This window comes from Peromyscus eremicus, chromosome 8b (assembly GCF_949786415.1).
Source record: "Peromyscus eremicus chromosome 8b, PerEre_H2_v1, whole genome shotgun sequence".
Lineage (NCBI taxonomy): Eukaryota > Metazoa > Chordata > Mammalia > Rodentia > Cricetidae > Peromyscus > Peromyscus eremicus.
Window position 1 is genome coordinate 60,620,936 of NC_081424.1, and position 23,792 is coordinate 60,644,727.

The following is a 23,792-nucleotide window of genomic DNA, read 5'->3' on the forward strand; positions in this document are numbered from 1 at the left end:
CAGAATTGTGGAGGGAAAGTCTGGCTCCCCTGCTTTATAGACTGTCCCTCTGTTTAGGTTGAGCTTCCCATGGGCCTGCGGTACCCAGACACAGCATCCCAAGGGCAGGTGGGGAGCTGGGCAGAGAGCAGCCCGCACAGGGGCCTCAGCTGGATGGACAGGGCCTGGGCACAGCTCTACCTTCAGGCTGGACATGAACTATGCCCACCTCATTCTGCGCAGCCAGGCCTGTATTTATCCAGTAGGAACCCTGTGGCTTTGGGAATGGCTCATCAGGGTGACCTGCTCCTCAGCAATTATGCACCAGCAAGAATGTCTTGGCCAAACCCCCAGGAGACTTACATATGCTGTTTAAAGGCTTCTCCTACGATCTTTCAAGATCCTTAGTATGTTAAATTTGGTTTAAATGCATAATTCCTTTCATTTTATTTCCTTAGAAAATAAAATAGTTCAACAGCAAACTTCCCCCATGTCACTGTCACGGCAAACATTAGGCTTGCATGCTCCAAATAAGTCAACAAACTTTCGTCAAGAGACTATTTATGATTAAAGGTTTAAAACATAATTCTCCTTTGCTCTCCTGAAAGCCTTGTGCAGGGCTTCTAGACAGCTGGAGGATGCAGTGGGGTCCCAGCTAGCTGAGCCCCATGTCCAGCCCTTGTCTTATACACTGAATGTGAAATGACTATATCAAAAAGTCTGGGGCAGACATGAAAGAAAGCAGTGGGGAGAGAGTTGGAGAGACCAGGTCCCTAGTCACTGTTATGTCAGGTCCTCCGACCCTGAACTTCACAGGGAATTCACAGGAGGTGGTTAGTTCAGTGGTGGTTATCCTCCAAGAAACGGGGCCATTCCTCTCAGTGTTCACCCTGCCTTCTCACCAACTCCTTCCCACACCGCGGCCTCCCATGCATACTACTCCTAAGAGTCCCCTCTGTGACTCCACTGCTAACTGGCTGGAAGGACAAGAGGGGAAGGGAAGCCTTGCTGGACCAGACTGTGGCTCCCAAGGTGGCCTCTGCATAGGAACACACACAGGAATGGATTTTCCGTTCCTACAATGGCCCCTGTGGATCTTTTGTCCTCTTCCCCACCTTGTGGCCTTTGCAGACCAAGTTTATTTCCTCGAGTGAGGCCCTCCTGCTCACAGTTTTTCCCTGTCCTTCACTGCCCTATAATGGCCACTGCCCTATAATGGTCACTGCCCTGATGGTTTAGAACTTCATCCAGAGTCTCCCATGTGGGCCGTGGCGTTCAGGTTCCTGTAGCATTTGAGAGTAGCAGCTCCTAAGGCAGCAGGGTCAATGTTGCCACCTGGGCCCCCTTGGTGCTGGCTTTTGCTCTGTGCTGGGCTGTGTGGGGAGGTTCTGTGGGGTGGTTTGCAAGTCCTGGGCTCCAGCCTGGATGCACACTTACTTAGCTTACTCTCATAATTGTAGTCTCCTTGCAAATCTTTTCCGTTCTGAATTCAGATGATGCTGCAGCCCCAGCATTGGAGACTCAGCCCCAAGGAGATGAAGAAGGTGAGCTGGTGAGGGGGAGCTGGGCGGGCTCAAGGAAGGATGGTCAGGGGCCGGGAAGTGGTATTGAGTCACTATGGGTACGATGCTATTCATAATCTGGACACACATAGAAGGGTTCTGCCTGATGTCACTCACTTGTGAATCTGGAAAGACTCCTCAACCCAAACTGTACACAGAAAGGTAACTCCTGGGAAGGTCAGGAAACACACAGGTCAAGTGACATCGAACTGTGCTTCCGGAGGTCTAGAGATGGAGAGCAGATGAGGACCATGATAGCATGTCATGCGCCAGTTCCTTCCCGAGAGAACTCTCCAGCACACACACATGCAGTGCAGAGAATGAGAAGCAAGCACTTTGCTCAACTGCAGACATCAGTTCACTGTGGGTGTCAAGAAATCAGACGGATGTCTTGATATAGATGCAAAATAGTCCAGGGCAAGCTGGCTGTGTGTGGCCATTTCCAGTGTCACAAGGCACCATTGCTTTTCCTGCTGATTTTCCACATTCTGCTGAGCAGAATACCTTGGTAGTCATTTTGTTAATGGAAATGGATGCATTCAAGTTTTTCCAAGTTGTGATAACACATGCTATTTCCCTACTTATGTAGCTGGTCTTTATGACAAGGATAGATTTCTGATGTTTACCTTTAACGGATTGTCTATGACAGTGATCATGTTCTCAGGTCAAATGGGGGCAGCTTTGGGGAAAAATGTATAAGGAAAGCACAACATAAAAAACAAAAGACTGGAGTGCAGAATCTCACATGCTTTTCAAATAACAACAGTGACTAGTGTGTGCTGGAGGGACTCTGGGTTCTGCCATGTTAACTCTCCAGCCCCTAGAACCCCAGTCCACCCGTAAGAATTCAGGGCTGCCTGTCCTACATGGGGGTTCAAACCCAGGCAATGTGCACAGTCTGTGTTCTCAAGGCAGAATAATGACCCTGCCGTGCATAGTCAATCACATTTGGTAAATAGTTTTAAGGGGATACTTCCTCAATGGTGTTATGTGAAAGTTGTATTTTAGCCGGGCGGTGGTGGCGGTGCACGCCTTTAATCCCAGCACTCGGGAGGCAGAGCCAGGCGAATCTCTGTGAGTTCGAGGCCAGCCTGGGCTACCAAGTGAGTTCCAGGAGAGGCGCAAAGCTACACAGAGAAACCCTGTCTCGAAAAACCAAAAAAAAAAAAAAAAAAAAAAAAAGAAAGTTGTATTTTAAATATTTTATTTTGTGTTGAATCATTTGACTATGTGAGAACCTCATGTTATGTGGATAACTACTTTTACTACATGGGATGTGTTTGTGCATTGGGCTGCTTCTTCCCTTGTCTTCCTCTCTCCCTTTATCCCTGACTCAGGGGTTACTGGGGATCAAACCTAGGGCCTCCTGTGTTCTAGGCAAGTTACAACACTACTGAGTTACACCCCCAGCTCACACTGGAGTGTTTTGTAACACTTAGGACCTGCCTTTATTCAAACAGTTTTTAGTTATGCTTTTGGATTAAGAAAAAAATATATTGAAGATTTTATATTATTGTCATGTGCATTCAGCCATTTTTAACTGTGTGTTTTAAAAAGGTGCAGTACACCTTTATTCATTATGGGGGGGCGGGGCCAGGGCACTTACTGAATTCCTTAGCTGAGGGACTCCATGCTTCCTGATGAACTGTCCATCATCTTGTTGTTTCCCTAGATATTGCATCTCGTTATCCTACACTCTGGACTGAGCAAGTTAAAAGTCGGCAGAACAAGACCAATAAAAATTCAGGTAAATCGGGACCTGGTGTCCTTCCATAGACGAGTATTTAATTCAGGGGTTTTACCTTCTGCAAGTTACTTAGATGTCTTTTATTAGATTCTCTGTATTCTCTGAAGGAGTTCCCTGCAGCTGTGCAGTGGGCTGTACTTTCAGGCGTGTGTGTATGTGTGTGTGTGTGTATGTGTGTGTGTGTGTGTGTGTGTGTGTGTGTGTGTGTGTGTGTGTGTGTCAGGGGGGTGATTGTTGGTGAGTGCTTTGAGGCAGTTTCTGAACTGTCTGAACACTTGGCTGTTTAAGATTAAAGCCTCCAGATGTATGGATTATACCTACTACAGAACAGCAGTGACAGAACTGACCTTTCAAAGCGACTGCTTTGACATTTTGTAGACAAGCCATGTAGCTTGTTAGTGACCTCCTAGTTTGGGGAGTTTGTGGAGCACAGTGGGTGGGGGTCCTGCTTGTTTCCTCTGGCCTTTTGTAGAATCCGAATCTGCCCTCTGGGTTAGTGGATAGGCAGCCAAGGAAGGTCAGGGTGACCACAGGAATTTCCTGGGATTGACCTTGAGCACAGAGATGAGAGGCAGCCACTCCCAAGGGCATCCTGGCACAGAGTGACACTGTCTGGACTGTATGATCCTTTCAAAGTGCATATCTGATATGCTACAGAAGAGTGTTAAGCTTAGGGCATCGCAGGTCAGAATAGGAAGGATCTACACGACTCTATAGACAACATAAAGAGGACCAGCTGTCATGAAGCCTGTCTCTGGTGGTGTACAATCTCAAATCCTCAGGGGACCCCTGTTTGGGAAAGCTTGCTGACTTGTGAGACCAGGGGCCTGAATGGTGCCATAGAAGGCTTACATGGAATGGTCAGTGCGCTCCTGAAGAGTGAGCGCCACCACCCCACAATGCTCCCTGCCCGTTCCCTCCTGGCCCTGGCTTTGAATGGCTGAGCCTCACCTAGTCCCTGATGGAGACTTTCCTCCTTGGCTGCTCTGAGAAAGGGTAGAACTCAAAGGTTTCACTACCAGTAAGTATGCAAATGGCAGGAAATTTTAAATATTTTTTTCCCCAGCAATGATTGCTATAGACAACTTTCCCTGTTGTTTTAGTTTTATTTCTGTAGCTATGACCAAAAGCAGCTTAGGGTAGGAAAGGGTTTATTCAGTTTACAATTACATGTCACAGGCCATCATTGAGGGAAGTCAAGGCAGGAACTCAAATAAGAACTTGAAGGCAGGCCTGCTCACTGTTCCCCACAGCATCACCTCAGATCAAGGAACTCATTTTGCAGCCAGAGAAGTGTGGCAGGACCATGGAGGATACTGCTTGCTGGCTTGCAGACAGGCTTGTGTATGTTCAGCATGCTTTCTAGACAGTTCTGGATCATTTGCCTAGGAAAGGTGCCTCCCACAGTAGACTGGACCCTACTTTAGTTAACAATCAAGATACCCCCTCACAGATTTGCCCACAGGCTGATATGATCTAGGCAATTCCTCAGCTGAGGCTTTTCTCTCGAGTGACTCTAGTCTGTGTCAAGTTGACAAGGTACTCAAGCTAACTAGAGCACCTACTGTATAAAAAGTCACCTGTGTGTCTCTCTCATAACCTCAAAAATGATTTTATTGAATTCTGTTGCCATACTTAAAAGTTATCTCAGTGGTTAGAGTGCTGGGGACTCAGTGCCGTATACTCAACCCTCTCATATACAAAATAATTAGTGTATGAGAAAATAATTAAATCATTGCTTGTTTCCAATGTATTGATTTACTGATGGATCTTGAGAGCTTCTCATGGGAAAAGCAATATGACCATGACTGATTTTGATCTGAGAAACATGCAGGTGATTATAAACACAGTCACTGGAAACGTGTAGTTTAAAGGTGCATTTAATTGTGCTCTGGAAGAATTTCAACTTAGGCAGATAACTCGTAGAACAAGGGCATCAGCTCTCAGCCACTGCTGGCAAAGCGTTGGGCCGATTATAACTAACCTTCAACAACTGAGCAAGCTTTCAGCATATGGACGATTGAAAAAAAAATGCCCGAGGAAAGTCTAGTTTACCTATAATAGCAGAGGTTATCATAGTTTATTTTAAATTTCTATATATGAGTAGAATTCAAAACAGAGACATTAAGTTGATTTGTAGAGATGGGTTATGAAACTATTAGGTTTTGTTCATGTTTAACTGTTACCTACTTTCTGAGGGTCAAAAAAATTTTAGCTCCTACTCAGTGTCATAGGACATTCGAAGCAGTACTAGCAGTGAAGCTGTGAATACTCTTAGTGTTTTGTGGCCTGGCTATTGTTAGCACCATGAGAAGAATTTTGTTTGTATTTAATTTCTATTTTTAAAGCTACCTTTACTTACAATCATCTTTGGCAGACATAGGGATGTTTATTTAATAAAATATTTAAGGGTTGGAATGGAGATTGGCTGTGAATGGTGGGGAGTTTCTGTCCCATCAGCAACTCCCAAATACCCATCAGCCACTTCCCAAATTATCGCACAGAGGCTTAAATTAATTATAAATGTTTGGCTGATGGCTCAGGCTTATTATTAACTAGCTCTTACATTTAAATTAACCCATTAAATTAATCTATTTATTGCCATGTGGTCCATGGCTTACCAGTCCTCCAGCATCCTGCTTTTTGGGAGGCTCGCGGCGTCTGTCCCCACTCTGACTTTCTTCATCTCTGTCCTCAGTTTTTTTTTTTTTTTTTGGTTTTTTTTTGGTTTTTCGAGACAGGGTTTCTCTGTGTAGCTTTGCGCCTTTCCTGGAACTCACTTGGTAGACCAGGCTGGCCTCGAACTCACAGAGATCTGCCTGGCTCTGCCTCCCGAGTGCTGGGATTAAAGGCGTGCGCCACCACCGCCCGGCTTGTCCTCAGTTTTAATGGTACCGCCTAACCTTATCTTGCCTTGCCATTGGCCAAAACTGCTTTATTATCAACCAATGAGAGCAACACATATTCACAACGTACAGAAGGACATCCCACAGCTATTGGCAGCAGAGTACTTTCCTACCTGGGTTTTGTCCCAGGTTGACAAATAACAACTATGAGAGCAATAATTTATGAGTTATTACTCTGTGTTTTAAACAGTGACTTACCTTATTGCAATTCTTACATGCTCTTTTACAGTTAATGGCAAACTGGAAATGCGCTGGTTTCCCTTTATATGAAAAGTATACACATAAATTAGCATTTTTTTCCATGAGTTAATACTAAAATGATATTATATTACTTTTAGTACAAAATCTGTAGGGTACCATGGTACGTATCATGAGACAGGGTGAGCACAAGGCAAACAGGCTTCAGGGTTCAGAGTAACACCAGGAGCCATTCTCGCAAAGAAAACACAAGGGACCCCTAGTCAATGAAATTTACACATAGTAGCTACATAAGAAATATTTATTTTCTGAATTAGTAGAGTCTTGTCAGCATGTGTTTTATGGGCTCTTGTGGTTCCATTGTCTTGTTGTTAAGCAAGCAAAAAAAGCAAAAAGCAAATAGGTAAATCTCTCTCTCTCTCTCTCTCTCTCTCTCTCTCTCTCTCTCTCTCTCTCTCCTTCTCTCTCTCTTTCACACACACACACACACACACACAGAGACAGAGAGAGAGAGAGAGAGAGAGAGAGAGAGAGAGAGAGAGAGAGAGAGAGAGAGAGAGACTCAGTGCCATTATATTTTGATTACTGGACCTTTTCTTGGTTGGTTCACCTTGTAGGAGAACCAATTAATGTACATTAAATGAATGAGTAATTTCTTAATTTGCTTTTTACTAAAGAATGTATTATTGTTCAGATTTTCCTGTCAATATAAAATGGAAGGTGCTCACTTCTTTCCTTTCTTGAATCATCTTACTATATTAAGATTTATTTTTTTACTCATAATATGTACATTGATTGATTACAAAGTGTTTTGGATAGGAGGTTTTGAAATTCTTTTATGTACTTACTCACCTATATATTTATTAAACATATATGAATCTAGGTCACATTCTTTACTGTGATGTATATAGTTCTTAATCTGATCCTTTAAAAAACCTTAAAGAGGCTCTATTTTTGTCTATTGTATTGTCTGTTAACAGCATCACAAATTAAATGTTACTCATGAATTACAAATACCAGTGTATATAGGGTTTGTTGTGGTTTGAATGAGAATGGGCCTGCATAGGCTCATATGCTTGAATGCTTGATCCCCAGTTGGTGGAATTGGTTGGAAAGGATTAAGAGGTGTGGCTTTGTTGAAAAAGGTGTGTCACTGAGGGTGGACTTAGAGGTTTCAGAGGCCCACTCCAGTTGTCTTTCTGCCTAATGGATGTTGTTTCAACATGTAAGTTCTCAGCACTGTGCTTACCTGTCTGTTGCCAAGCTCCCCACCATGATGGTCAAGGACTCTACTTACCTCTGAAACTGTAAGCAAGCCCCCAATTAAATGCTTTCTTCTCTAAGTTGCCTTGGTCATAGTGTCTCTTCACAGAAATAGAAAAGTAACTAAGACAAGGTTTTATAACTCATTCTAAGTGAGGAGCATACTCCAGAGGACAAGCCTGAGCTCTAGACAGTTTATGACACTGAGAGGACCTGACTTTCATGGGATGATGATTAGAATAGGAACATCTCTCTGTACCGTTAGAGCCATGGGCAGTTGAACCAGGTGACATGCCCTGGAATAAAAAAGAATCATAGACATGAGGTGCTAGGTGGGTTGCTAGGGAAGAGAGGTCTTTCAGTGGGGTGAGTGACTTGAGCACTTCCAGCAAGATTTTGTTTGGACCATGTTTGCGTGCTGCACCTCCCCGTCTGCAAAGCAAGCATCACCCTTTACAAAACAAACAAACAAACAAACAAACAAACAAAACAAGAACAAGAACATATTTTCAGAGATCACAATCGTTTCCAAATGACCAAGAACTGGATGCTTACTCTAACAATGTTCCAAACTTCTCTCAATGTCTACAAATGAATGAATAGCTGGAGGCGTTTTGACATATGTCATATATGAAGTAGGAAGTAGAGTATGAATTCAAGAAATGTCATTGGAAACTCTTGTAGAAGGACAAGTGCCCTGGGAAGGAGTTCTGGGGAAGGGATGGCAGGGAGGTTGCCTACAGCCTGCCTCGGGCCAGCAGAGTCCTTCTGATGATCAGAATCAAGTTCAAATGTGGACCAAACTCATTATTCTGCCCACTCCATTTCCTGTGCCTGAGCTGTAGTTGGGAGAAGTTACAGGGATGTTTTTCCAGTGAGAAGGCCACAGCTACTTCTTGGGGAGCCTTTGAAAGGACCCGGAGGCTCTGCCATGGCAGGGCTTCTGTGTCAACCCTGCTCTCCAGGCACAAGCGCTCTCTGGCTCTTTGCAAGGACCTTTTTGGGGACTTCAGTGGACAGGCATAGGTCAACCTGTCAGTTTTTCTCTCCCTGGATGGACACCAGTAGCTTCGCTCACACAGCTCCACTATGCTCCCTCCTCTGATCTCCTCTCATACTGAACGCTTGTTCCTCAGTCTCTTTTTAGCCAGTGTGAGTTAGAACTGCCATCAGCATCCAGCCAGGACATCTGGTAAATGGCTGACTACCACTTTAAGACAGAAAAAGTCATGTGGAGGTAGCCATCCAAAGCCTGAGAGAGACTCTTTGCATCTGTCTTCTGCATCCACACTGTCTACAGCAAAGCTCCCAGGTGCCTATCCATCAGAGCCTAGGTAGTGAGCATTGGGGGGACCCAGAGACTCTGTGCCCTACCAACCTCCTCATGTGAGCACGGTCAATGGTGATGTAACCTGTCCATTGCCTGTGGGGTTGACAGACTGGGTTCTGTGGCCAAGGACAGAATCATTTCAAAATGGGGCCAGACTGGATTCAGTCTGGCAGAGACCTCCCAAGACACCCTCACTGCTCACTGAACCCCACACAGAGCAGCAGGGGAGAGGCATCCTCTCAGAGACTGTGGCTAGAGGAAGGTGAGGCTGAGATCACCTCTGGAGGGAGGCAGAGGCACTGGTGTTTATTCTGGTCACTCCTTCTAATCCCTGCCATTCTATCTAGCGTCCAAAGCCTCAAGATAACAGGCAATGGTTTTATGTCTATGGTAGCTGTAGCACCCACCGTCTAGATGAACATCTATAGACCTCAGAGGTGCCCTACTCAGCGGGCTCTGGCTCGAGCCCACGGCCTCCACAGATGGGCTTGTTCATTCAGGGCTGCAGGAGCCAAAAGGCCCAGCTGGGAGCTTCACACCAGGTGGGGCAGCAGTGACTACCTTTCACTTACCCCTACATGGACACTGAAATATTACAGAAGCTACTGCCAGGCCACGTGGGAGCCACATGGACCTCAGATCAGCCAGTCCCAGTGGTACTTACCACCAGGATCAGAATGGAGTTCACGGAGCACAGCATCTGCAGTTACCCCCTTTGCTAGCTGTGAGAGGAGGGAGATGGTCCGACTCCTCTCTGTGTCAGGAAGATCTTTTGAGGCTCCTTAAGGTAAGGAAGGCTCTGTTACACAGAGTGGCCTGCCACAGGAAGAGAGCTCTCCTTATTTCCCACCACTTGGAAGCTCTGAAAGATGGCAGCCATAGCCTGTGGTAGATGAGCTACGGTGGGCAGAGTGTCCATGGTCACCAGCTACTAACTCAAGGGTGGGTTCTGAGGGCTGCGGCTCCCTGGGGCTGGCTAATCTCTGCAAGTCATCTTTCCCACGTCAGAATGCTGCGGCTTTAATTCCAGCTGTCTGCAGGCAGCCCTCCCCGGGCACTAGCCAAGGGCCGGCCCTCACCTGTACCACTGCAGGGCTTCTGGCTACAGCTCCTGCGCCAGCAGTTGGACATTCCTCCACTTGCAGTAAGAGGTGGAGAATCTGGGCACTGGTTGTCTCACTGCCTTGTTTATTTTTTTAAATGCAGAGTGGAAGATGTTGAGTATCTGTTTTTTCTCTCCCTCCCTGGCTCTTCCAACAGCTCTAGAGCCCAAGGCTGAGCCCCGCAGAGCTCCAGGGGAGAGCGCTCCCTGTACTCAGTCTTGCCTGCAGACTGCTGGACACAAGCTAGCCTCTCTGTCTCCCTCAGGCCTCGCCAACTTTTTCTTGTCTTTCTGGATTTTGCACAAGCTGGAGCAAACACAGAGGCCTGGGTTGTGTCATCGTCGGACACGCCCCTTCCCTCTGTCCCTCCTCAGCAGTTAAACACTCCTCTGGCTCACATCCAGGAGGACATCCTTGATGGTCACCATGTCCCGTGGTTTTATGGGACCCCCCTCAGTGGAAATATTTTCTGCCTTATTCGGGATTGATAACTTTTGCTTTATTGCACATATTAAAATTAATGCCAAAAGATAATTATCTTTTAATTCTGCTTTAAATCAAGCTAAATTGCATTCCCTAGGGGAAATAATATGAATTACATTTCATCTGTAACTTTTAGGTTCTTCCTTCTCTTTTTGTTTTTTAAAAGCAACATTATAAAACCATCAAAATACCATTTAGACTCTAAAGTTATAAAGCTTTGGTCATTTGAAGAGATCAAAATCTATAAATTACATAATTCCCATTAAGTGTGGCTGTAACCATGCATGATTTTAAAGTGTTCATTATTCTGCTTAATGTACATGACCAAGTTGATTTAATTTTCCTAGCTATACAGGGCTGTGTTAATTTCAAACATGCTTAATTCTCAGATTTCAGTGTTCAATCAAACTGTAAGTGATCAGAGTATTCAAAGTTCAGAAAGAAAAAAAAAAAGGCAGTGAAATTGAGTGGACTCTAGTTTAGGCTGGTTGGAAACATGCCAATGCATCTCCATGTAGAGAAGCACATTTGACTTTATTCTCTGAAAGGAAATGAAATTCAATTTGCCATAGAATCGCTAGGTCTAACAGGAGTCTCCTGTGGAGGCAGGGCTGTGCAGAGCTCTGAAGGGACCTGCCTTAAACATGCATTCATTACCTGCTAGTGCTTCTCTGCTGCCTAGCCATGGTAGGGGAGAGTACAGGGATTGTGCTCTGGCAGATGTAGAATACAGGGTCTGGTATAAGCCCCTTGGACACAGGAAAGGGGCTTGTGTATGAAAAATAAAACGAGGTAGCCTCCTCATGGCAGACCCTGCTAGCCAGGCCCTGTGATCCCCCTCATCAAACCTGGAGGAGCAGCAGGCATCGCATAAGGCAGAGGTGCATGGGGAAGTCTCACAGGCCAGAACACAGCCTTTTCCAGGTACACTTGGAGTCCGTGGATTCAACAGCCCAAGGCAGTGTGCTCCTTTTCCCAGGCAGCACCAGGCTAGCTGGAGCCATTCTCCTAACAGCCGTCAGGGCTACTGAGGCTTAGAGTCCTCCAGGCCTTGGGAAGCGCAGACAGCGAGAGGCTCTGGGCTGAGGCTGCCTCTCATCATGGAATCCTGACAGAGAATGTGGCATCTTGAGAAGGCGATGAGGTCTACCCCGTAGGAAGGCACCAGTCCTCAGTCCTGTTGGGTCATGGGTACCCAATTAGCAAATAAGAAGGGAACTGACATTCAGGTATGCGCATCTCAGCTTAGTGCCCAGCTTGGCAGATGGCAAGGACCAGGGCTTTTCTGAGAACCCTGTGTGTTTTCATATGACTAGGTAACTAGAGTTTAGAGGATTCAGATGCTGGGAATTTTAACAGTAGGGTGAAAGGCACCAAGGATTTACCTGTAGTTGTGAGCTCTGTGAGGCCATCCTTCATCATGAGTTGGTCCAAAGCACAGGCTGTGTGAAGGGCCAAGTGTGCATTTCATACTTGAGAACAGAACATCATAGAGGAGATTTCACCCAGACGTTCTGTTCTACAGTTTCCTCATGAGTCGGAGCATGTGTATGACTCATCTACAAGAGAAGCTTTGTTTGGAAATGACCACACAGTTGAACTGAAGTTAACAGCCATACCTTCACCTGAAAAGTCAGTCCGCTCTAAGCCAGTGTCCTTTCATCTGTAGCCACTTTCTCCGTCACTGAGGGATGTTAATACTTTGCGCTGGGTGGATAGTAAAGAATGTTATTATCAGTCCCAACTATTTCTCCTGGTCCATCTTCTCTGCAAGGGACAGAGTGAAGCCTCTTTCCTCACCCCTTGTAAACCACTGGTTGATTCGACACCCTTGCCGAGCATGAGACATTAGTACAGTTATAACAGGCTGACTGCCCTACACATTTAAAAACAGAAAGCTGGGGAGGTGGCTCAGTGGTTAGAAGCATTTGCTGTGCTCACACGAGGACTGGAATAAAAACTCCCCAGAAATTATATAAAAGCTGGATATGTAATGTGAGCATCTAGAAGGTCTGTCTCTATTTTAGTTTGGTAGGATGCTTCTCTTCCTCTGACAAGGTACAGAATCAATGCTCTGCTCTGAGCTAGAGTCTACCTGCTGAGCAATGTCAACTCTAATTTTGAGTCTAGAGAACCTGGATCTAGGTATTTTTTCCAACCTTTATTTTTTTGGAAGCATGCAACTTATTTATTTGTTTGTTTGTTTATTTGTTTATTTACTTATTTATTTGGTGCAAGTGAACCACTTTGCCCAGTTTGTCTCTTAGGGGTGCTCTCAGAGAGGGAGGTGTGGGCAGTTTGGCTCCAACCCAGGATTGTGCACCCACATCAATTTCCTGGTTCTATGCTCTCCTCCTGCAGGTTTTGAGTCTTGTGGTAGCCTGGGTCTCCTCACAGATAGAATACAGGGCTCTCACACACCTCCTCTGTCCTGAGGATTACAAAGAGCACACTTATCCTTAGTATCAATCTAGCATGTGTGTTGACCATGATGGCAATGGCCTTGGATGTGAAAAGCAAGCCTCAAGTCCCCCAGGATTATATTTTGCAGCCAATCATAATCACACCCTGAGCCCAGGAAAAAAAAACAAGCATTGTGATGCTGTTTTGGTCTTTTTACACTGCCCAGGCTGAGTTCTCTGGGCACCTCTTCCCACTCTGCTCACTCCCCATGTCAGTGCTAGCAAATCCAGTTCTGAATTTTTTTTTGTTTCTTTTTAACGTCTTTGATCATCTCATATAGGTTTTGTATAATTGACAGAGAACCACAAGAGATTCCATGACTGATGAGGACAGCATGTATAAAAATTAAGCACTGTAATCAGTTCTAGGAAAAACTGAAAACCCACATGGAGAAACCTTTGGCGCATGGAAACATCGCTGATTTCAGCGTGATCTCAGAGCTCCTCAGAAACTCAAATTATGGGGCCTTACCTCCCTCAGACCTGTGGGTCAGAAACCTGGGCAGGAAGTGGGCAGCCTCAGGGCCACTCTGATGTTCCGTGGGCTTCCTGCTGGTGCCTTTCTTTGAGGTCACTGGGTGTTGGCAGTTCCATTATGGCCCTAGTCATGAGTTGGTGAATACCCACAGTTAGTAATCATCACAAGATTGAAAACCAACTCTGTGTGAGAGAAGATGATAGGCACTGGGGTTTCATGCCCACATAGGCTTCAGCCCAACCTGGCCCTGCCTGTGACCTGCCTTCCTGCAGCCTTGCCATGGACCTTCCCATTTATCCCTGTTCCCCACCCCCATACACACCCTGTCTGTGCCCCTTGACAGTCTACCTCTGCCCAGATCAAGTGATATGTGCTGTGATATGTGCTGGCAGTCAGGAATCACCTCTGTGTCAAAGAGAGAATAGATGCTTCCAGAAACAAGTCCTGAGGGTTAAGGAGGCATTTCCTGAGAGTTTCCAGAAAATGTCTTAAGAAGACATGAAGAAGCTGGAAGACTTGGGTCCTAATCCCTGGCACACATGGTAGCTGACTGTGCACACAGCAGTATTCCTGTGTAGCCAGCATGAGCTAGCTACCACCAGGGAGGCAGTTTATTTCTCTATATGTGCCAATGTAGGGTTCCTGTAGGGGGCTGAGAGTCTGTGCAATTGGGACCCTTGTGTTTCCAATCCTTTATGGGGTGTACTTCTCAAAGCAACAGCATAGGCTTAAGAGTCAGATAGTGCTAAGTGTGTGTAAGCTTCATGCTGCAAACATGCCCAGCTAGTGAAGGCTCATGTGCTACCCAAAGTTGCCCAGTAGGAAAGAGCATCCAGCTCCATGAAAAACTTCAGAACCCATGGCGATGGGAAAGAGAGATCAAGCCTGGGATTTACTCCTGAAATAAGGGAGCAAGCATTTCACGGTACAAAGTCAAGGTGCAGGGAGGGGGCCTGAATTGCATTGCCAGAAAGGAATGTGGGCTCAGGCAAGGAAGCAAGGCACTTCCAGTCTTCCAGGCTGTGGTCGTGATAGCCACCAGGACCTTGACATTGTACAGATCATTGTAGGTAAACAAACAAGTCCACACACATCAGATTAGCAAGCACCATGCAAGTATAGATGTGCATACATAACGCGCACGCGTGTGTGTGTGTGCGTGCGTGTGTGTGTGCGTGTGCGTGTGCGTGCGTGTGTGTGTGCGTGTGCGTGTGTGTGTGTGTGTGTGTGCGTGTGCGTGTGTGTGTGTGTGTGTGTGTGTGTGTGTGTGTGTTAGGGGGGGAGAGTAAATCAGGCCAGCCAGCGGTAGCAGGATTTCAGGGGGCCACTATCATGTTCACCATGGAAGTCCAGGAACTCAGGGAATTCTAGCCTCCCAGACTGTGTGGGACCAAGTCCAGAAGAAACAAAGCTACATCTAAGCTAGACCTTCTCATGGTGTGATTTCACATTGGCTTTTGTCCAAGTCCGTCAGGCACAGAACTGAATAGGAATGATGCATTCTGGTGGTCTCCTCACTTCTTAATGAAAACCTTCTCTCTAACAAAGCCAGCACTTTGGGGCCCACGGTGTCATTATATACAAAAGGAAACATGCACACAGAAGGTCACACTTGGAGATGATGACAATCCATGTCTCATTCATACCCTGAAGTTCATGGAGAGAATGCATTGCTCAGTGGAGAGTGGTGAAGGGGAACAGCATGTCCTCTTGGAAGGACACAAGGCAAGATTGCATGTGCACACGAACTGTGTACTGGGCAGGCAGCTCTGTCCTTCATTTCTGTGCCATCAGATGTGAGTTGCTGCCCACTGTGAGAAATTCCAGGGGCTTACTTAGTAATGGACTTTGTTTAATTGTAAGTGTGAAAGTCCTTATAGAAATGAGACAGGAAGATGGGAGAACATCGCTGGATGTTCCGGTAAATACATGTGCCTCTGGAGAGTCTGAGCCTGTGCCTTACCACACACAGTGGGCGCTACTCTGTAGCTCTGGAGAGCCCCCTATGGACAATAAATGCCTCCCCATGAAGGTATCTGCTGCTGTAAGCTCAGCCACCACACATGACTCTTCACTACATTAGACTTCCTACAGGTAGCTGTAACAGTAGTCTTTCTTTTATTTCTGAGGTGCTGTTTTCAAAGGTAGTACAGTGGTTTTGAGATTCAGTCTTGATAATAATATAGATCTGCCATTCTTCCCTCTCTGTGATATATACATACAACTTCATATTATTGCACACAATGTGTAGTTCTTTATTTGTGCAACTTTAAGAATCAGGCTGGGATCTTTGAGAAGATCATGTGTCCATTCTTTCATTGGTTGTTTCATGATCTATGCTTTAATTCCTCCTGGACAAGTGTCTAGGATGGGACAGTGGTCTCAGTGCTGGGTCTGCTGTGAGGAGGCCCTGTGAGCTCCAGGTCCTACACGTCCCCCAACATTTGGTGTCAGTGTTTTAACGTGGAGCACGCATGTGTGTGACATCCCAGTGTCGTGATAGTTGCCATTTTCGTGATGACTAATGATGCTGCCCTCTTTTTCTTCAAGTGTTTATTGCTCTGTTGATGTCTTGCTTTCTGAAGTCTCAGTGAGTTTTAGGTTTGGTTATTTGTGGTTTTATTGATGTGAAGAGCTGGGGGTCTCTGTCAGATGTGTGTATTAGGAACATTCCCCCCCCCCCAGTCTGTGGTTGCCTTTTACTTTTTAATTGCATCTTCTGGTGATTGTTTTAAATTTTAATGACGTCTAATTTGCCCAGTTTTTCTTCTGTGGTCAGTCTGTCCCCAAGACACAGTGGGGGCAGTGACATGGTGGGGTACTCCTAAAGACTCTTTTTAGTCTTTACATTTCAGGTTTTATATTCATGTCTCCCTCATCTCACATAATTATTGTGCAGTGTGTGTCGGTTGTCTTGAATTGGTCCACAGTCACTGCGAAGCTCTGCTGTCATTTCTTGGGAACTGTTTCACTTCCCTGTGAGTTGCTCTGGTCCCTTCTCAGTGCCAATCAGATAAACACTCCGAGTCTCTTGCTAGTAGACTCCTCATTCTTCTCCATTCCTCTCTTTACCTGTCATATCCCACTCTCTGGGTGAATGATTTTATACCTTTTCAAACATGGCACATTAGCCCCCTAACCATGGAGCCATGCTTCAGGCTGTATTTAGGTCTTTGGAATTTACATATCCATTTTAGAGTCCACATTTTCAGTTTCTACTGAAGAGCTGCTTCAGGTTTTGATAAGAAATACAATTGTATCCACTAATTAATTTAGAGAAATTGATTTTATAATGTTCCTAAGTCTTGTTACCCATCTACATGCTGTATCTCTCCATTTATTTAGTTAAAAGTTTTTTTTTTCATTAATGGCATTTTTAAAATATCTTGTACCTCTCATTATGAATTATTTCTAAGTATTTTAGTTTTGGTGTTATGACAAATGACACTTAATTATCTTTATTTTGCATCATTTATTCATGGTATATAAAATATGAATGATTTTTGTACATTCCTTAGTAGTTTCTTTCTTTATAGATGTTTTAGGATTTTTTGTATACAATACTGTTGTGTGTATTTAAAGGCATTTTTATTTCTTTCATTACAATCTTTTTTTTTTCCTTTTTGACTCTGTTGCCTTGCCCAAGACCTCTCATGGAATGCTAAAGGAAGGACATTTATAAATGACATCAGCTGTGGACATTTACAAAATATGTCCTGCATCTCAGACAAAGTTTTTCAGATTCCCAGTTTTCTCAGAGTTTTTCCATTTAAGTAACGAAGTTGTTCACCTTAACAAAAACAAATCAATGAATCCTTGTCACAATCCTGGCTGCCCTTGGGGCACAGCCCCCTGACAACCTCCAAAAGAGTAATTCAGTGTTGGCTGCAGTGTTCTCAACAGCCTCTTCTCTAAGACACATGTGTGGCTTCACTGGCACCCCCTTTCTTGAGGTGGTGAGGGAGGTCTGCTCAGGCTGATGTAATATGGCGACATGGATGAAGTTACTTAGAAATAACCCAAGGCTGTTTCCTACAGTTTTGGAAGTCCAGGAGTCCAACTTCAAGGTACAGGCACATTTGGTTTCTGGAGACCTATTTTCTGTTGTATAGGTGACACCTTATTGAGGTGTCTTCATATGGTGGAAGAGACAGATGATTCTCTTCTGACCAACTCTAGGTTCCACCCTGTGACTCAAAGATCCCATTTCTTAGTTCCATCACCTTAGAGTTGAAGATTTTGGTGTGTTATTTGGGGACATACACAGTGCACATATACACAGACACACAGACAGATACATAGACACACAGACATACAGATACACACAGACACACACACAGACACACACACACACCCTTTACATTAGGAGCGCGAAGCCTCATGGCTAGGTAAATTCAAGTTCAGATTCCACCGCTTTGTCCCTGATTTTCTCATCTTCTTCATTTTTTTTTTTAACTGAGTCAAATTTTTGTAAGGATTAATTCCAAGTTAAGTAATAAAACGCTTTTACTTTGAAAATCAGCTTTACTTGATTTCTTCAGACTCAACTTAGAAAAAAATAAAAAGATAGAAGTGGATTAGCTGTGGATTACGGTGAAGGTGATGAATGTTTCATTTAACATTGCATTTATTTTACAGTGAGCTGTCTGTGTAGCAGGAACTTCAGAAGTAGCCTGTGCAGAACTCCGCAGAGGTCGGGGCCTGGGAGGAGCCGAGAGGGGAGGTGTGACCACATTCTGAACTGCCGTCTTGCGTTGCCTTCTATTTATGAAGGTCTTACTCATTTTATTAAAATATCCTTGGCCTTCATGGTGGCTTGTCCTACAAGAGAATATGATGGCATCTTTCTAGTAGCCTTGAATTTCCAATATGCAAGCAGATTGTCAAATGCCAACACCAGTTATCTTCACCACCCTGACGTTTATACAAACAGGATGCCGTCTGACTCCGCCAGAGTAGCTTTGATATTTTACAATATGTGCAACAAATTTTAGAGTTTTTTAATTCAATCAATTTCATTTTGTTTATGAGGATCTTTCAAATATGACATACATTTCTCATAGGGACATTTCAAAAATTTTCCATTACCAGATACAATATGTCCTTGGAATGGAGCACCAAAAATATTTTGTGGCCAGATAATCACACTGTACATTCTATGAACTAATGAAATTTTGAAAAAGGGCCAAGCAAACCTTAGCTAAATTGAAGAGGTCTGTGTTGCCAAGCTGCTGCGTACAGCTCAGAGGCTGCTCCCATGGGCCATTCCATTTACTCTCACAATGATAGCCCAAATGGTTCCACAAAGAAGTGTCAACTGTCTTCACAGATAGTTGCCTGAACCCTTGTTGCCTGGCCTCCTTGAGTGGCTATCACAGCCTTGATGGGATTTGGGAAGAAAGACCAGTGGGTGTTGATTTTTGTTTCCCGCCAGTTTCCTGGTGGCAGTTGGGTAAATGCTTTGTCAAGATCCCCAGCAAGCTCAGGTGTGTTTCATTTGTGTATCTGCACGTGTTAGGTACACCTAGAGTGTACTCAGAAAGGGAAGATCACATGGGAAGCAGTACAAAATGTCAGTCAAGGCCCAGTTTCTTAACTTCTCTTTCGCATTTATCAAGTTTTGAGCATCAGCCAGGCGATTTGAACGATCCCCACATGCTGAGCTTTTCCTCCGAGATGTGTGTTTGGAGAGATGTTTGGTTTAGCTTCCTTCTTTTTCATCCAGTAGTCTTTCTGAAGAGCAGCGTAGGGGGAGTGTCAGCAAGGTACATCTCTTCCAGGTAGTACACATCATGTTGTGGCTTTTAGAAATCTAGAAACTGCGCTTGGTAACGCCGTCAGTGAACGGATAGATCGTAGAAGCGCTTGTAGACTTGTCCTCAGGATCACCCAATGAGCTGACATCTACGTGACCTTCTAACTGTTGTCTATTGTATCCAGAGACATTAATGAACATGTAGTGAATGCCAGTGTTCTTCCAGCCCTGGTACAATGAGGGAAGTGGCAGTGGACATTTACAAAACCCAGTCAGAGGTCCGGCTTGTGCCTGCAATCCCCTGGTCCTGGCAGCGTCACCTGGGCCAGGCTCTGCCCTTCTCACCACACCTGCCACGTGTGGCTGGGGCAGCACTGAGGCAGAAGCCCTTCCCAATTGGCATCTCCATGTTTTCCCCTGACGTCGCAGTGTTCGTGAACCGCTTGAGGCTGTAGCTGGCGCCTTCGGAGCAGGCTTAGACACCGTCAGCATTTTCCACTTGCCCAGTTGTAGAGATTTCCTCTTGTGCGTGGTGTCCTTAGCTTGAGTGGAACCTTTCCTTGCTGTCCTCTGAGTGAGACTGTATGTGGCCACTCCGGGGTCTTTGGTTCTTTTTCACTTACTGGTTTAAGCCCTGTTTGGAAAGCGTGTGTGTGTGTGTGTGTGTGTGTGTGTGTGTGTGTGTGTGTATGTGTATGTGTGTGTGTGCGCGCGCGCTTGTGCACGTGCCAGTTTATCTGTCTTTTGGCAGATGCCCCTGGGATGTAAACTAGTAGTGCCTAAACACAAAGAAGGAACTGAGTCTCTAGCCTGAGAAGAGATGACTTTGCTCACTGCAGTACATGTGCCCTGTAGGAAGGCAACTGTTTCCTTCATGGGAACCTGTGAACAGTTACACGTGTTTCTCAGGGAGCGTTCGTGACTTAGGCGCACACAGTATTACCACCTGAAAAGAATCACATGCTCTTGTCCTGTGGCATAAAACATCCCAGCCTCACAGCATATGGCTGAGAAGGCGGGAGGGGACCTCTTGTCTGTCCCTAGGCCTGGTTCCCACTATCATACTGGGATGGCACACAGCATCATTTAGCTGTGACTGTGCACCAGCCACCAAGGCTGGCTCCCTATGCCTGCTCACCACCTGTTTGTTTTTTCCTCTCCCTGCAGCCTCCTCCTGTGACCAGGAGCATCAGTCGGCTCTTGAGGAAGCCAAGCAGCCCAAGAACGACAACGTAGTGATCCCTGAGTGTGCGCATGGCGGCCTCTACAAGCCAGTTCAGTGCCACCCGTCCACCGGTTACTGCTGGTGCGTGCTGGTGGACACTGGGCGGCCCATTCCTGGGACCTCCACGAGGTAAACACATCCTTGTGGGAGCTGGGGAAGAGACATCGGGTTACGGAGCCCGGAAAGCTGAACACCCTCCTCCTGCCGCCCCTGCCTCCAGATTCTTTCTACTACGGGGGGTTCAGTTCCTGTTAAAGCCAGTATTACATTGTGAGTGTGACAATCACACAGGGACTCTGTCCTCTGCTCCCTGGGCTGATTAGGAAGAGTGGTTCTGGCTCTGGGAAGGGAAGCATATCCTTAGCAGTCATGGGCCACCAAGCATGAAGCAGAGAAGGGTAACTCTGGAGAGAGCATTTGGACCACATTAAAGACTAAACACACCCCCTTTTTTGCTGCAGGCTTTGGACAGAGAGGTGAAATGCTGAAGAAGCCAAATGCCTCAGATAACTTTCTTTAGAACGTAATATTTGCATCTAGGAATTATCATTTAAAGAGAAGAATATATGAGGCAGGAGTGGTCAAGGTTATTCATGATTGCTTGTGTTTTCTGCCAGCTTGAGCAAACAATTATGTTCTCCCAGAGTACCAGCAGAAGCTCATCCCTACCTGGGCGGGGTACGTTCCTGAGTGGGTGCCTGTGTCCGGTGGGAACCTGTCAGCAGCCTTCGTCATTTGACTTGGATCATTTTTCCTAGACTTACAAATACGCAAACATCTTCTCTCTAGAGTTGCTAGCTCCATTCTCTGGTTTCATCCCAGGTGCCTGGATGAACGTTGGAATGCTTCCTAGATGTTAGTGTGACAACTAGCGCTCAGTGGGGGGCACTGGTCAGACCCCAAGGGCAGAAGCAAAGTCCAATTGCTCACACGACAATGGCTTCAAGACCAAGTCTAACCCGGTCACCTTCTAGCTCCTGAGTGAGGCCATCTTCCCTGGGGGACCTGGTTTGGATACTGTAACAATACTATAACATCACAGATGATTCTAGCACTCAACATCACCTTGCCCTCACCACACTGGAGGACAGTGTCTGTTCTTGGCGACCCACAAAGCCAAGACTAATCTGGGCTCTGGGACAGCCTTAGGTTCAGAAGCAAGCTTGTGCAAGGCTCAGCTAGAATTGCCACCGTTCCTGGGTTTTCCTGTGGCAATTCGCTGTCCTTTGTGTAGGTAGATAGGAGGTACTGTTTTCTGAGCAGCCTTTCTTGGAGGTGATCTTCCTACATACTTGAGCCTCTGGCTCCTTTACTGCGCCTCACTTGGGGCACCAGTGGGCTCCTGCCAGCTGTAGTCTTGGCCCCATGCCACACTTCTACCATAGAGGAGAAGCGGCCCTGGCAGATGTTTTCTCAGAGTTGGCCAACGAAAATCCTTGCGCAGTCAAAACCAGCTCTCCTCCAGCTGGCTCCGAAACACTGAGATCAGCATTTGTAATGCTTTCCCCGGAGAACCGAGGACAGTTTAGACTGTGACTGAGTAGAGAGCCGGCACTCTATTTCCTCTGTGCAGACTCTCCCCGGGTTTCAGGCAAACAGGACAACCTCAACTCTCCGCTTCCACATTTGCCTGATGGAAGGTTCAGGAAAGGGCTCAAACTGAACCCAACTGAAAGGCCTATTCAGATGGCTGTCTTCCTCTGAACCATACTTTCTTATGTCCACTAAACAAAAGCCAGAAGAGGGTGTTAAATCTGTTGGGACTGGAGTTATATACAGTTGTGAGCTGCCGTGTGGATGCTGGGAACTGAACCCATGTCCTCTGGAAGAGCAGCTGATGCTCTTACCTGTGGAACCATTTCTATAGCCAAGGGAGTTTCCCTTTTTGACAACAAGAGCGACATTTCCCTCTGAACTGAGGGACTTGCTCATTTGTGGCCTCATCCCGAGGCTGTCACCAGTCTAGCCATGGAAGGGAGCCATTTACCAGTCTAATAAACTCTGCTTTGTGAGAAAAAGAGATGATGCCACCTGCAGCGTCCAACAGTCAGGCAAACAGAAGGTGACACCAGGGTGGAGAGCAGTTCAGAGGGGGGCAGGGGCACCACCTCTGGGGGGGGCAGGTGGGGTCCCCGCTGCTTCCTGCCTGCCTAGCCTTTCTAGTCAGGGAAGGGTGCAATGTCCTGGGGAAGATAAGCCTATGGGGTGGAGGTAGTATGTGGGATGTAGAGGGTTCAGCTGGGGCAGGGAAAGCAGAGTCAGGCTGGCACTTCCCACAACGGCCCTGATGGACAGACAATGCTGGCCTGGGTCACTGCACTTGGTCGGTGGTGGTGAGAACATGTCCTGGCTTCCTCTCCTTCATGTTCCTTTCTGTAAACACTTGAATGATTTGAATGTCCTCAGTGTTCCGGGCATCGCGCTGGAGGATGAGGACTCGGTGAAGGAAGAGGATAAACACCACCGGGGCTTCCTGAGGGAAGGGGGTGGCGGAGACAGAACGGGTCCATGGCTAAGCCTACATAAGGACATGTTTTGGCTGACGACAAATCTGAAGGGCATTGAGCAGTGACAGGGGTCTGGGGCACAGAGAGATGGAACAGCTGGGTGAGAGACACAGGCAGAGTCAGGGAGAAAGGTGTGAAGACCACACAGCAAGGCCCAGAGAACGTCGACTAGAAGGCAGAGCATCCCCAGGCAGGCTTTGCACGACACCGAGCAAGACAAGAGCGGAGCAGGCCTCCAGGGCAGCCCTGGCTTGGACTCGCCCTACGTGGAGCTCAGCGTTTGCTTTCCCTGTCTTCCTCCGTACTTCCCCATGAGGACTGCTTGACCTCGGAAACCAGGAAGCTGCAAGCGTCAAATGCTTTGCCGTTTATAAGCCACCTCTCTGTCCTCGTGTCCCACACAGGAATAAGGTGCTTCTGCTGTGGACTTGAGTCCAGCACAAGCCCTAGGCTGTCGTCCTTGCAAAGCTGACCTTCCCTCTGAAGCAGACTGGTGGTGGCTCTTGCAGGTTCTCCTGCCCCTTGGGGTCAAGACAGACATTCTGACCATATTTTGTGTGACCCTTCATGGAGTTGGGGCACCACCTGCCAGGCCCTGCTGCCAGGCCTGGTGGCACTCACGCTGGAAGAAGGGCAGATTTCTACCTGGCTGCTGGCCAACAGTAGCAGGGGTTTGGAGGAGGCTATTGGATTCCTCATGCAGGCCGACAGCCAGCGGCTCCATTAGTGCCAGAACAGGCTTCCCTTTCACCTTTGTGAGGGCTGGCTTAGGCTTTGTCCACCTGCCTGGTGCT

General features: G+C 46.4%; 1 protein-coding gene across 1 annotated transcript in view; it reads left to right on the top strand.

Moving 5' to 3' along the window:
- Smoc2 (SPARC related modular calcium binding 2) overlaps positions 1-23,792 on the top strand; it is a 123,846-nt gene that overhangs the window by 67,324 nt on the left and 32,730 nt on the right. The window contains exons 6-8 of the mRNA XM_059272907.1: positions 1,473-1,523; positions 3,214-3,288; positions 20,434-20,620. Of these exons, the coding sequence (XP_059128890.1) occupies positions 1,473-1,523; positions 3,214-3,288; positions 20,434-20,620 (313 nt within the window). The remainder of the gene's footprint in view (positions 1-1,472; positions 1,524-3,213; positions 3,289-20,433; positions 20,621-23,792) is intronic.